This window comes from Manihot esculenta, chromosome 14 (genome assembly GCF_001659605.2).
Source record: "Manihot esculenta cultivar AM560-2 chromosome 14, M.esculenta_v8, whole genome shotgun sequence".
Lineage (NCBI taxonomy): Eukaryota > Viridiplantae > Streptophyta > Magnoliopsida > Malpighiales > Euphorbiaceae > Manihot > Manihot esculenta.
In genome coordinates this window covers 4,856,521-4,869,951 of record NC_035174.2, presented here as the reverse complement: position 1 = coordinate 4,869,951, position 13,431 = coordinate 4,856,521, and the positions used below count along the sequence as shown (strand labels likewise).

The window sequence follows — 13,431 nt, the reverse complement described above, 5'->3', positions numbered from 1 at the left end:
TAAAATAAAACGTGCCACTACTTTTATGGAGAAAATTGCGTTTTCAATATTAATTGTTAGAGATTTAAAATATAAGTATTATTTTAAGCTTATTTTGGATCACATCATCTAAAATATTTCTTTTTTTATTTCTAATATTGAATGTTAATTTTATCTTTCCAATAAGATTTTACAACATACAATTAAAAAATACCAAAAAAAAACATAAAAATGAAAACATTCTCATTTACATTTTTATTCTGAATCTAAAGAAAAAAAGACTACAAAAAAACATTTGACAAAACCAAAGTTTGAGAATACATATGTAAATTGAAAATTAGTATATAAATAAATAATATTTAATTTTATTATTATTGAAATATTTAAATTTTTAGTAACAAAATAAATTTAAATCTTAAGTTAATTTTTTTAATATCATTTGCATCAATTAATTTGATATAATTTTGAATTAATAATAATAAATAACCAGAAACATAAAAAATAAAATAATTTTATTCATAACTAACTATTAATTAATGCAACCATTAAAAAGTAAAGAAAATTAATTTTTATTTCCATAACTAAAAGACTCGATTCTTAATTTTGAACGATGTGCAAAAAATACCTAATTGACTAGATGGTTTTGACAGTTAGATGGTGAATACGATTTGGTCTTAATTGACAAATATATAAAAGCAAAATGATGAGTGTAATCCAACTCAGCGACACGTCAGTTGCATCTGACATCTTAATCAGCTCGGAAGTCAATCTCTGTTCTCGTAGTTAGAGCTCCACTCGCATTCCAAATTCTCCAGAAATTATATCCAGTGGTTCCAACATCCGTCTACATCCTTCTTTCATCTAGGAGCTTAGATGATGATGATGATGTTATTATTATAATTTACACGTGAGTCTGGATTCTGGAAAGATCCAACTATACAAGTCTTTCGAAGGGAATATAATGTCAAACTCGTCCTTATCCAGAAAGGAAAATGCTAGCTCTGGCTGAAGCAAAATTCTTGCATTATAATTTCATTTATATATCCAATTAGTTGAAAATTAGAATAACGGAATCTAGATTTTTTTTTAATCTTGTTTACAAAAGCAGTTCCCTTACATTGTTTGAGAAAGATGACTATCACAGCCGCGCCTAGCGTCCAGAATGGCTGCCTCATGGTCAGGGGCAAGGTGCTGCTCACCCAAGTTCCTGAAAACGTCAACATATCTGCGGCCACCTGCGACTCTGCTTTCGTCGGTGCCGTTTCTTCCACTCCCAGTTCTCGTCATGTCTTTAGCCTTGGAGTTCTTGAGTAAGTTTCTGGCTTCTGTCGGTACAAATTTTCAGTTACCGTACGTTCTATGTTTGTTTCATTCTGTAACATTTCCAAGCCTTTTTCTGTAGTAATTTCATTTGAATCGATTGCAGGGGATACAGGTTCTTGTGCCTCTTTAGAGTCAAAATCTGGTGGATGACACCTCGTGTGGGGAAATCTGGTAGCGAAATCCCCATGGAAACTCAAATGCTTATGCTGGAAGCAACACAGGACTCTGCCCTGCATGATGAGCATTCTTCTGAGACATCAACCGGCAACACCTTCTATATTCTGTTGTTGCCGGTGTTGGACGAACAATTTCGAACCAGCTTGCAGGGAACTTCTGCAAATGAGCTCCAATTCTGCATTGAAAGTGGTTAGGTCCCCATAATCCCACCAAAAAACTCTTAATCAAATTCAGTTTCATAATTTACATTGCCCATAATGTATTGATCTTCTCTCTGTGTAATTCTTTAGGAGACGCCAATGTTCAGACCTCCCAAGCAGTCGAAGCAGTATTTATAAACTCAGGGGACAATCCTTTTGAGCTCATCAAGAATTCGATCAAGTATGTTTCATCAAGATCAGAATTATGGTTTTATTTATTTAGCAAATGTTAAATGATCCCCTTTTTCTATGTTCACTAATGCAGGATATTGGAGAAGCACAAGGGAACATTCAGCCATATCGAAAACAAGAAGGTAACTTACAAAGAGAACTTTGAGCTTTTGATGCTCACTAACATTTCATTTCATTTACCGATTTTATCTGTTTAATTTTCAGCTTCCTGCACACTTAGACTGGTTAGGTTGGTGCACTTGGGATGCTTTTTATTCTAAAGTTAATCCACGAGGAATCGAAGATGGTCTTCAAAGGTACAATGACATTCATTGAAACCTTCAACCTTGAGGATCAAAGGTGATACCAATCTGTCTTATCTAATAAGAATATACAACAGATTCATGGAAGGTGGTTGTTCTCCAAAATTTCTTATTATTGATGATGGATGGCAAGACACAGTAAATGAGTTCAGCAAAGAAGGTGAACCCCCCATTGAAGGGACACAGTAAGTACTATCTTTTAGCATAATATTTTTATTTGTCCCTCAATTTACTTTTGACTTATCAGCCATAAATTCATAACTTTTCCAATTTGTATAGATTTGCTACTAGATTGGTTGGTATCAAAGAAAATAACAAGTTCAGTTCAGGCTCAGATGATATCTGTACCAATCTCCGCGAGTTTGTTGATAAAATCAAAGAAAAATACGGACTAAAGTAAGTTTTCAAATACGGATGTTCAATCTCTCACTTCCATTCCTGTAAAGGTTTTTCAGTTAATATTTAGTAGTATAATTAACCATAGTACAAGTTTCAATTAATGCAGATTTGTTTACGTATGGCATGCTTTAGCTGGATACTGGGGAGGTGTCATGCCATCATCTGAAAAAATGAAAAAGTACAACCCAAAGCTCGTCTATCCAATCCAGTCCCCTGGTAACATAGGCAATCAAAGAGACATTGCCATGGACAGCTTGGAAAAGTATGGAGTTGGAGTCATTGATCCCACCAAGATCTTTGACTTTTACAATGATCTCCATAGCTATCTAGCAAGCAGCAATGTAGATGGAGTCAAGGTTGATGTTCAGAATTTGATTGAAACGTTGGGTTCTGGATATGGAGGACGTGTTACATTGACTAGACAGTATCAGCAAGCACTTGAGCAATCTGTTGCAAGAAACTTTAAAGACATTAACATAATCTGCTGCATGAGTCACAACTCGGACTCGATATATAGGTTTGCCTACTCTTTTCATTTCAAGAACATCATGCCAATTAATTGTCAGCATTGGGTTGTAATTCTCAGTTAACTCATTATTGGTTGCCAGTTCAAGGAAAAGTGCAGTTGCTAGAGCATCAGAGGATTTCATGCCAAGAGAACCAACATTTCAGACCTTACATATTGCGTCTGTAGCTTTTAACAGCCTTCTTCTTGGGGAGATTGTGGTTCCAGACTGGGACATGTTCCATGTGAGTTGTCTTTACTAGTTTGCTGTGTTGTTAGTTTTCTTTCAACATGCTCTATCTTGCTTAAAGAGTGTAGATATGGTAGGTAAATTTTAAGATCCAGAATAAATAAATGATTTGCTAGTTACGAACTTGGTACGAACTATACAGCATCAATTATTTTGTCGCATCTTGGAGAGCCAACCTGCATACATATGGAAGTGAATCATTCAAGTTATCTATTTGCTGTTTTTATGTAGTTGAAATTTAACACTAAAGGAATCTAAGTGTTTCTACTCATGCTATTTTCCAGAGCAAACATGAGACAGCTGAATTCCATGGTGCAGCAAGAGCATTGGGTGGATGTGCAGTATATGTGAGGTGAGCCAAAATTACTAACTTTTTCTTCTTGAATATATCTCCTAGAAGAAAAATCCTAGCCAATGCTCTTTCCACTGTGAGACTAAGTCTATGGAAATCTTTTTGGTATGCTTATAGTGACAAGCCAGGCAATCATGACTTTAATCTCCTGAAGAAGCTTGTGCTGCCTGATGGGTCTATTCTGAGAGCTAGACATGCTGGCCGTCCTACTAGAGATTGTTTATTTGTAGATCCTGTTATGGATAGAAAAAGGTAAACTTGTAATCCTGGATTATTTTCTCTAACTAGAATACCAGTGACCAAAATGAAATATTTTTACTGATAGATGCAGTCTGATTTTTATTGTAGTTTGTTGAAAATATGGAACTTGAACAAGCTATCTGGGGTCATTGGCATTTTCAATTGCCAAGGAGCAGGAAGTTGGCCTATGAAACAAGCAGCTGAAGAAATGAAGAATGTACCATCCACACCTTCAACTCTCTCGGGCAATGTGAGGCCTAGTGATGTTGAATTTCTCGGAGAGGTTGCAGGTGAGGGTTGGAATGGGGATTGTGCAGTGTATGCCTTTAATTCAGGTGAACTCTTAATTTCCTTATTTTATATTTCATTATATGGCTTCTTTATAAACCAACTTATATGAAATCATTGTCAAATTATTTAATGTTGTTGCAGGATCTCTTTCTGTAGTGCCAAAGAATGGAAGTCTTGAAGTGTCCTTAGCCACTCTTAAATGCGAAATATATACCATCTCTCCAGTCAGGGTTAGTAAAAGTATCGACTCTTCTGTCTCTTCAGAATTTTCTGTCTCATTTCTCAACTCGAAACCACGCCCATGTGCATGACAGATTTTTGGTGAGGATATTCATTTCGCCCCAATAGGATTGCTGGATATGTACAACTCTGGAGGAGCAGTAGAAGCTGTAAACTGCAGGATTACAGATTCTTCAGAATGCAGAATCAAAATAAAAGGGCGAGGCAGTGGCAGATTTGGAGCCTACTCGAGCACTAAGCCAAAGTATTGTATGGTGGAGAATAAGGAAGAGGATTTCACGTACAGTGCAGTGGATGGATTGCTGGCCATTAAGCTACAAGGAGAATGCAATTTGAGAGAGATTGAATTTGTATTTTAAGGCCTCTCTTTAGACTTCATGCCTTATGGGCATTGACTTGATTCGCAAAACATGTAAAAAATATCAGAGTCGAAAGAAATCCAAACATACTGTTAAAACCTGTTATCTTCAAAGGGATAGAATTAGATTTTTTTTTTTTTCAAACTCAGAACTCTGTTTTTAATTTTCCCTGAACATGACATGGTTTGTTCTTTCTATATATACATATTAATTAAAAAAATGTCATAGTATAAATATAATAAATAATTTTAAAATTATAAAAATAAAATTTTATATATATATATATATATATATATTAAATGAGAGTTTATTTAGCGTTGAATAAGACTATATAAATTTAATTGATTAAAAAACTTAAATTAAATTTATTTAACACTCCAATAAAAAATATGAAAATTTAATTAGATTTATATTTAAAATGGGCCTTAAAAAAAATCTTCAAGAGCCCATTAGCTATCCATCAAGAAAATGGCTGCAGGCCAATTTTGGACCATCCACCGAGTCTTGTTGCAATTCTGTATTTACTCGCTTGATACCATACCCTCTCTCTTTCTCTCCGTCTCTCTATCTCTGCCCCTTATCCTCCTTGGCCTTCCTCTAAACCCCTCCCTTCCTCCCTAAAAATGTCTGCCACAGCACCAGCTCCTACCTTCAAGCGTCTACCAATGGCAGACTCATGCCTCTTCTCACTCCCTTCCATTTTTACTTCAAAACCTCCCTACCAATGTGTCTCAGTCCCTGCCAGACCCGTTAGGCTCCAGCTCTCCTACTCCTCTCACTCCCTATCATCTCTCTCTCTCAAACACAAGACCCACTTCTCTTCCTTTATTCGCTTCGTAGCCCAGACCTCAGATTGGACACAGAAAGAAGAGGAAGGCGACTCCACAATTACTCTAACAGAATCAGAACAAGTGGAATCGACATGGGAAAACCAACCAAGTGATGATTCTGAAGCCCAAGTTTCTGATTGGGAGTCTGGCGGAGAAGATGCAGTGGTGGAGGCGGTCGGCAGTGATGGAGAGAGTGGTGAAGGGGGTTTTGAGCAGGCTGACACAGAGGATGGCTTTGTGGAGCCGCCTGAGGATGCCAAGATTTTTGTGGGTAATTTGCCTTATGATGTTGACAGCCAGAAGTTGGCTATGCTATTTGAGCAGGCTGGAACAGTTGAGATTGCTGAGGTAAAAATCTTTGCTTTGTATTTAATTTTGGATGTTCGTATCTTTTGAGGTTTGTGGAGATTTTAACGTTTGGCCTTTTTTTTTTCTTGAATTTTTTTTGGTTTTAGGTTATTTACAATAGGGAAACTGATTCAAGTCGTGGATTTGGGTTTGTGACTATGAGTACCGTGGAAGAAGCAGAGAAGGCTGTGGATATGTTTCATCGCTATGTAAGTTTCTTTCTTCCCCCCCCCCCCCCCCCCCCCCAGCTTGCTTTTTGTAGTTTCATTATTATCAGAACTAGCTATGAAAGAAATGAAAATATTAGCGAAAAGGAATAGGCACTGCTTGAGATGATGTTGTTGTGAACTACTTACCATGCAGACATCCGCTGCTCTCAGCTAGGTCCTCTGTGCCCAGTGGCTCTTTAACATTTAAGAAGACGTAGATGTATGATATTAGAAATGTTGACTAATTACTAATGGGTTGTAGCTCATTGTTACTAGAGTTGTCCTCAGGGCTATAAGGTCTCGAGATGAGTCCTGGTGGTTTTTGCCCTATTAAATGTAGCTATGTGTTCAGTTTCATTCTACGTTCTGTTAGAACTTACCAGCTGAATGTTGTGGATTGAAAATTTTTTACTATTAATGGTACTTCATCATAATCTTTTGAATAAATTACAATCATGATACAGGAGCTTAAAGGTCTATACATAAATTTTAAATCATACCATAAAAGCCATCCAAATTTTAGTTTAGGTAATATAAAATCGCATATGATTTTTAATCACCGGTTTACAAGTTTCCTGCTGATATGGCATCAAATTAAATAAAAGATAAAATGATTTAAATACCCTTAACTTCAATCACCCTCTCCCTCACCATTGACCTATATCTATAATCTAATGCCAAATCTATATTTTTTTTTATGGAAATGCGCAAAAAAGAGTATTCAATTAATTACAAAAAGATCAACAAACCTATTAATAGAAACTCCACATTAATTATTCTAATTGTCATAAAAAGTGAGCCAATTTCATTAAAGTTGAAGAAGCAAAAGACAAGGTAGGAAAGTAACAAATCATAACTAAACTTACTATCAATCATCATTATAGAAAAAGATTAAAGTTGACTATATGATTTTAATGTTAGATTTGAGCTTTTATATTATTATAAGTAGATATTTAAAACAAAAAAGAAAGTGAAGAAGAAAAGAAATGATTGGGAATTTTGGAAACAGAACATTATGTTGACTGGTTTTGGAGAAGAGAGATAAATTTGAGTGAGAAGGTAAATAGATTTTTGTTGTATGGCATTTAAGCATCTTGAGTTTTTCTTTTGAAAAATTTAGTAGATTCTGCTTTACAACTGGAAAACTGGTGATTATAGGTTATAAGGGCGTTTATGTTACAAAAATTAAAGTTGGAGGGGTTTTGTGTTACAATTTAAAGTTTATTTATCATACTATTGTAGACTTCTAAGTTCATATACTATGGTTGTGATTTACCCTAAGCTTTCCTTACTATAACTTTGTGATTTGCGATGATAATTTGTTGGTCTAGTAAAATAAGTTGTCTGGGTTATAATCTGTGGAAACTAGTAGTTAATGACATCAAATAAATGCCTAGTGTTTGGTGAGAATTAGTCCATTGATTTTTGTCATTCTCCTGTTGCAAGAAATGTTCTCCATGTTGATCCTGTACCCCTTTTTGGAGATGGCAAAACTTTTTTTTCCCAGTAATTGATTGTAGTAAGCTTGTCTCTTGGCATGCTAATCTACGGATCCAAATGTTCATTGAATTTTTTTTAGCTGGCATAATGAATAACCTCTTCCTTCCTCTGTTCCTCATTAAAGCTTTAAATACTATAAGATTGTAGATTTGAAATTTCCTTTGATGATCATGTCACAACTGTCTTTATTAGTTTGTGTATGTGTGTGTTTCCTTTCCTTACAAGGTTGCTTTCTACTTTGTATGTGAACAGGATTTAAATGGCAGACTCTTGACCGTAAACAAGGCTGCTCCTCGAGGTTCAAGGCCTGAGCGCCCCCCTCGTGTGTATGAACAAGCTTTTAGAATCTATGTGGGTAACTTGGCGTGGGAAGTAGATGATGCTCAGTTGGAGCAAGTTTTTAGTGAACATGGTAAGGTGGTGGATGCTCGAGTAGTTTATGACAGGGAAACTGGTCGCTCACGTGGTTTTGGCTTCGTAACCATGTCCACTGAGAGCGAGTTGAATGATGCTATAGCTGCACTTGATGGACAGGTATGTGAGAGTTTACTTTTCATAGAACTTTGCTTTTTTTTTTTTTCTGTTAAATGTTTCATATGGAATAATAACTGATTGCAACACAGATTTATGACTGGCAACTTCTTTTCTCATGTTTTACTAACGTCCACCAGATTAATCACATGAACTTGGAATTTAGAAAAGAGATGGATGTGGAATATTCTATTAGTAGTTATTTGTTAGAGGAAAGACTACTAATGTCATATATTTCTATTTGATAACGTGTGGTTGTCTGGTTTTGCAGAGTCTTGAAGGGAGGGCAATCAGAGTAAATGTTGCTGAAGCAAGACCAAGACGCAGCTCCTTTTAATATGATATGGTTTAGGCATAAGTTTCTTGGTATTATTTTCTTCTGTATTTTCGAAAGAGTTCTGTAATTTCTCTTGTTCTTTTTTCCCTCTCTGGTTAGCTAGTTGTTTGGTTGATTTTTAGCGAGTTATGAAGCTATCCAAAATTGCTTCACGCGTTGCTTAAAATTTGTTAAGTTGACAGTCAGTACAAATTATGAGAGGACTCTGTAATTTCTTACAGAAAGGAAAATATATGGTGCTGACAAAGTTTGAGATGGTCCTTCATGAAATGTCCTCCCCAGGAAGCCAGCTTGTCTGTTACCCCTTTTCAATCACATACAACTTTTCTTATTATAGTCCTCATCCTTCCCAACATTTCTTTTGATAGCATTGTTTTGCGAATAATGTGTGGGTGTGTGTTGCCCTTTCCTTGTTGAGCTCATGTTAGAAGGATATCATTTGAAACACAAGTATATCTGTTGCATAAGCTTGCAATATTTTATCAAAGAATTGCTAAAAGAAAGATCAGACTCGAAAGACGCCGACACTGCATATATTTTGATTAGAACACCTTTTTAATATTTAAAATTCTACCAAAGAAAAGCTCTCTCCTGATAAGTTATTGAGATTATAGCATGCTCATTACAACTACAAGGGCCTATCCTGCACAACTTTACAGCGACTTCTATGGAGCATAGACAAGTATTTCCCTATAGCCTTAAACCTCCGGAGGTAAATGTCCCAGGCTCAGTAATCCCCTAGTTGGGCATCTCGACTTGTTAAAGGAACATAAGACACACAAGTTTCAGTCCGGACACTAATAGAACCATCCTGGTCCTTGTCGATGACTTCCAAAGCTTGTAACATGTCACCAACTGGAATCACCATTCTGCCACCAGGCTTCAACTGATCAATGAGCGGTTCTGGGATTTCTGGTGCAGCTGCACCGACATGTATGGCATCGTAAGGTGCAAACTTTGGCCAACCTTGCCTTCCATCTAACACCATTATAACAAAACCATCAAAGCTAGTTTGTGTATTAGAAGAAGTTGATCATTAATCATATTTCATTCGATGTCTGGACTTTTTATTTTCAACAAGCAAGATGAATTTATATGATAAACCAAGAAACAATCAAAGGCATTGACTATCAGTTTACTAGAATTGCCAAAACATATCAGCAATCACACCTGATCTATTAGTAATTAACAAAAAAAAGGGATTGTTAACAAGTTTTAAGCTACGCAAGTGCAAAAAAGAGTCCTTTGGAATAGAAACATTTGCAAGTGCCAAGCGCATACCACCAACATGCATTAAGAGCGAACTTTCTCTCAACAATGGAGCTGCTGCACTTTTTTCAATATCCTTGATTGAAGACATAACCAGCTCTGGAATATGTTCCACACCAACAGCACGACCTTGGGGTCCGACCATCATGGCAAAGCAAGCTGTTAAATACCCAGTTCCTAAGAGAAGAGCAACAATTTTGTTAGGGAAAATATTGGGGCATAACCTAGAAAAATGACAGGAAATTAACAATGTTATTGATCAAAGGTGGCTCTATATTCCCAGTGATAACCAAGCTACAATCGAGATATTGAGGAAATCTATCTCCCCTCTATATATATTGATCAGAAACAGAACCCTCCCTAGATAACCAATAGGGGAAAGTGAGAGAGATTTGATCATCCTCATAATGGTTGAACAGCTAAGGAAATATAAGCATCAACATCTTTAATAATTGATTTCACAGGATTTAAAGGATAAAAGGATAAGAACCTGAACCAACATCCAAAGCATGCATGCCAGGTTTTAAATGCTCCTCCAACAACTGAAGGCATGTTGCATGCATATGAGGTGCAGAAATAGTGGCATTGTAACCTATCGCCATGGGGCTGTCAACATAAGCTGGAGTTCCATCTGGTACAAATAAAGCCCTATCAATCGTTGCCATAACTTCTGCCACCCTTTTTGAGCTGATCACTCCATAATGCTGCAAATGCTCTACCATGGCTTTATTCTTATTGATGCCACTTCCAGCCCACGATTGCTGTAACTTGTCAAAAGAACAACTTCAATTCAAAGTTAGCACAAAAAAGTGTGGATAATAAGGCTCAGTACTCTAAGCTGCAAATTGTAAAAAGAACAAGGCACAAAAAGTGAACAGTAAAGCTTACTCTTAAGTATAATGAAGACTAAACACAACACTGAAGGATGTTAACTATAACCTAAATCGTCTATAAGGAAAGATCGCAGAAATGCACTGAGTTCTGTCTGAAAACATAGAATTACTACCAAATCAAACAATACATGAACAAAATACAGTTACTACCAAACTCATACTCGAAATCGCTATCTAACAATGGAGAGAGAGAAGGGGAGAGTATATGGTCACCTCCATGCGGAAGAAGAGAGAGGTACCCGAGAAGAAGCAGTTGAGTTTTTTAGGAAGACGGAAAGAAGAGATTGTCGAAAATAAGATAAAGAAGAAGACGGTGACGATAAGACTGGAGGGTGTAGGTTACGAGGCGGTTAAGATGAGCGATATTGTTGCGGCACGGCAAACATACGCGAGAGATACAAGCAACAGACACTAGCATTTTCATGATTTTCTTGCCCATTTTAAGCTTTGGTTTCTTCTTTCTTTCTCGCGCTCACACTTGTCTCTCCATTCTCGCCAGTCGTCACTTTCTCATGATGACACATTGTTTAACTTGGGCTCGGTTAGACTCTTCATGGGCCTTTATCTCTCATGGTTCACTCGAGGACCTAAGCCCGACCAACCCAGCAAGCGTGTGCCGGAGTTAATTTTCTTATAAAATCATTCAATTTTTTTACAACAATTACATCAAATTACCCTTTTTTTTTTACCATGTTGAAAGTCGAGTGGGCCAATTATATAACTCATTAACAAAAACTTCAATCGACATCCCAACAAACTTAGCCTCAGACCCACAGCCCAACTCTCAAAGAACTAGTTTCGCCTAGAAATTTCAACCCAATCCTCCTCTTTCCACTGCCTCCGTAACCGTTGGAATAAGAAGAAGAAGAAGAAGTGACTTGTTGCATGTCAAGAAAACAATCCACAAGGACATACTCAAAGTCAAACCTAGACAACAACATAACTTAGGTCGTCTCTGAATATTGCATTTGTCAGAAAAATTAATTACCATTTAATTTAAAATGGAGGCTGAATTCGTATGCGTTATTTTACTATTTATGTTCCAATCCACTGATGTTTTATTTATGTATATATAAAAATAAATTCAATCAGTAGTTGAGCTTAGCAGCCACGGGAACTACTTAGCAGCCACGGGCCTTAGCTCATGTGCCGTGCAAGTGGCTCTGCTAGCATATACTCTTGTATAATACGACCAAATAATGGAATACAAAAGTAAAAAACAAATCCTTACGTTTGGAAGAGAATTGCAACTTAGACCAATAACGGTCGTTTATTTTCTAGGAAATTACCATTTTGAAATTATAATTCGCGTTCTTTAATTTTTTTTAAAGGTTCAACAATGAAACTTTCAAAGTGCTTTACAATATAATAATCAGGTAATTTAAGTTTAAAGAAAAAAATAAAAGAATGTGAATTATAATTCCAACATGGTAATTTCTTGAATGATTTTCATTTACAGTCTTTTATTTTTATTGTAACTTTCATTTTAATCATTGAATTTTTATTTGTTTGAAAGTTTTAAAAAAGAAATTAAATTTGAGTGATTGAGATGAAAATAACGATAAAAATGAGAATTGTGAATGAAAATTAAAAAAAAAGATATGTAATATTTTAGGGTTTAAATTGAGGGTTATTTATTTTATAAAATTGTATCCTCTCTAATTTAAAAAGATTGACCTATTTTTCAGAAAATACAATTAAAGTAATTAATTTAATTTTTGTAATATACACTTCACTTATACCGTGCATGACAAAATTATTTTAAAATTAATAAATTATATTAATGGATGATGGAAAGTAAACATGTTTTTGTAGAATAAAGGGAGTATATAAAAAAAATTATGTGAGAAATATTTTTAAAGAAAATAAATTATCTTCCATTGTTGGATTGTAATTTATAAAAAGAATAAATAATATTAATAAAATTCATAAAATCTAGAAAATAATTTGATTTTTTTGAAAAAGTTATTTTAAAAAAAATGAATTATTCATTTAACCAAAGAAAAAAAAATAATAAATGAAAAACTTAGAATTCAATATTTTACGTATCATAAAAGTAAAGAAAGATCCATTTCAAAAAAAAAAAAAAAAAGTAAAGAAAGATCAACTAAGTCACTGTTGGCAAATATATATACTATTTAACTATATATATTTATTATTATTTATAATTTTAATTATTTAAATTTAAAATAAGTTGATTAATATTTTTTTATTAAAATACTAAATATTTTAATTTTTTAAAGTTTAAGAATTTTTTTATTAAAATTTAAAATATTTTAGTTGAGTAATTTTGAAATATGAAAAAATTAGTAATTTTTTTTTAATCAGGAAAGTAATGTATTTTTTTTTTATTTTGACTATAAATTAAAATTTTAATTTTGAATCAAACTAGGACAAAGCATTACTATTATAGTAGACGTGAAAAAACAGGCAACACACCGTGTTTCAGTTTATGAGAAGTGATATACACGTTAAATTATTAAAAAATTCCAAGTAAACGCAGGAGTCAATTGCGATTTTCTAACTTCTCTGGAGCGATTATCCAACTAGGCTAGCGCATTTCCTACGATTATCCAACTAGGATAGCGCATTTCAGTTTTATGGAATGGAGATTTATTATTTAGTTTTTTAGTATGATTATTATTAATAAATTAATTTTTATATTTTTTAAAATATATTAAAATATTTTTATTTTTTTATTAATA

General features: G+C 34.6%; 3 protein-coding genes across 6 annotated transcripts; 2 read left to right on the top strand and 1 right to left on the bottom strand.

Moving 5' to 3' along the window:
* Positions 1-644: 644 nt before the first annotated feature.
* On the top strand, positions 645-4,950 carry LOC110630707 (probable galactinol--sucrose galactosyltransferase 2). The gene is made up of 14 exons (XM_043950358.1): positions 645-1,289; positions 1,406-1,668; positions 1,770-1,860; positions 1,945-1,993; positions 2,076-2,167; positions 2,251-2,358; positions 2,453-2,569; positions 2,679-3,089; positions 3,181-3,322; positions 3,612-3,679; positions 3,797-3,931; positions 4,028-4,254; positions 4,352-4,440; positions 4,525-4,950. The coding sequence occupies exons 1-14, from the start codon at positions 1,111-1,113 to the stop codon at positions 4,807-4,809; spliced, it is 2,256 nt and encodes a 751-aa protein (XP_043806293.1). The 5' UTR covers positions 645-1,110; the 3' UTR covers positions 4,810-4,950.
* A 385-nt stretch (positions 4,951-5,335) lies between these two features.
* Positions 5,336-8,824, top strand: LOC110600083 (28 kDa ribonucleoprotein, chloroplastic). Its single transcript, XM_021736798.2, has 4 exons — positions 5,336-5,987; positions 6,095-6,196; positions 7,949-8,230; positions 8,499-8,824. The coding sequence occupies exons 1-4, from the start codon at positions 5,433-5,435 to the stop codon at positions 8,562-8,564; spliced, it is 1,005 nt and encodes a 334-aa protein (XP_021592490.2). The 5' UTR covers positions 5,336-5,432; the 3' UTR covers positions 8,565-8,824.
* A 250-nt stretch (positions 8,825-9,074) lies between these two features.
* On the bottom strand, positions 9,075-11,154 carry LOC110600084 (protein-L-isoaspartate O-methyltransferase 1). Of its 4 annotated transcripts, none has more exons than XM_021736800.2 (4): positions 10,940-11,154; positions 10,324-10,600; positions 9,846-10,010; positions 9,075-9,542 (listed from the first exon to the last, which is right to left on the bottom strand). In XM_021736800.2, exons 1-4 carry the CDS (start codon positions 10,943-10,945, stop codon positions 9,292-9,294), a joined length of 699 nt encoding a protein of 232 aa, XP_021592492.2. In that variant the 5' UTR covers positions 10,946-11,154; the 3' UTR covers positions 9,075-9,291. The 4 variants fall into 4 exon arrangements, with proteins under 4 accessions (XP_021592492.2, XP_043806228.1, XP_021592493.2 ...); XM_043950293.1 differs by having other exon boundaries at positions 10,324-10,616; positions 10,940-11,152; XM_021736801.2 differs by having other exon boundaries at positions 10,324-10,594; positions 10,940-11,152.
* Positions 11,155-13,431: the final 2,277 nt, after the last annotated feature.

Bases quoted from the DNA above. Each gene is read 5' to 3' on its own strand.
- LOC110600084 (XM_021736800.2), bottom strand. The intron at 10,011-10,323 runs GTTCTTATCCTT...CTCTTCTCTTAG, and splicing joins TGCTTTGGATGTTGGTTCAG to GAACTGGGTATTTAACAGCT. The intron at 9,543-9,845 runs GTATGCGCTTGG...TAATGGTGTTAG, and splicing joins GCTCTTAATGCATGTTGGTG to ATGGAAGGCAAGGTTGGCCA.
- LOC110630707 (XM_043950358.1), top strand. From the start codon at position 1,111: ATGACTATCACAGCCGCGCCTAGCGTCCAGAATGGCTGCCTCATGGTC. The intron at 1,669-1,769 runs GTTAGGTCCCCA...GTAATTCTTTAG, and splicing joins CCAATTCTGCATTGAAAGTG to GAGACGCCAATGTTCAGACC. The intron at 2,570-2,678 runs GTAAGTTTTCAA...CAATTAATGCAG, and splicing joins AAAGAAAAATACGGACTAAA to ATTTGTTTACGTATGGCATG.
- LOC110600083 (XM_021736798.2), top strand. From the start codon at position 5,433: ATGTCTGCCACAGCACCAGCTCCTACCTTCAAGCGTCTACCAATGGCA. The intron at 5,988-6,094 runs GTAAAAATCTTT...TTTTGGTTTTAG, and splicing joins GAACAGTTGAGATTGCTGAG to GTTATTTACAATAGGGAAAC. The intron at 6,197-7,948 runs GTAAGTTTCTTT...GTATGTGAACAG, and splicing joins TGGATATGTTTCATCGCTAT to GATTTAAATGGCAGACTCTT.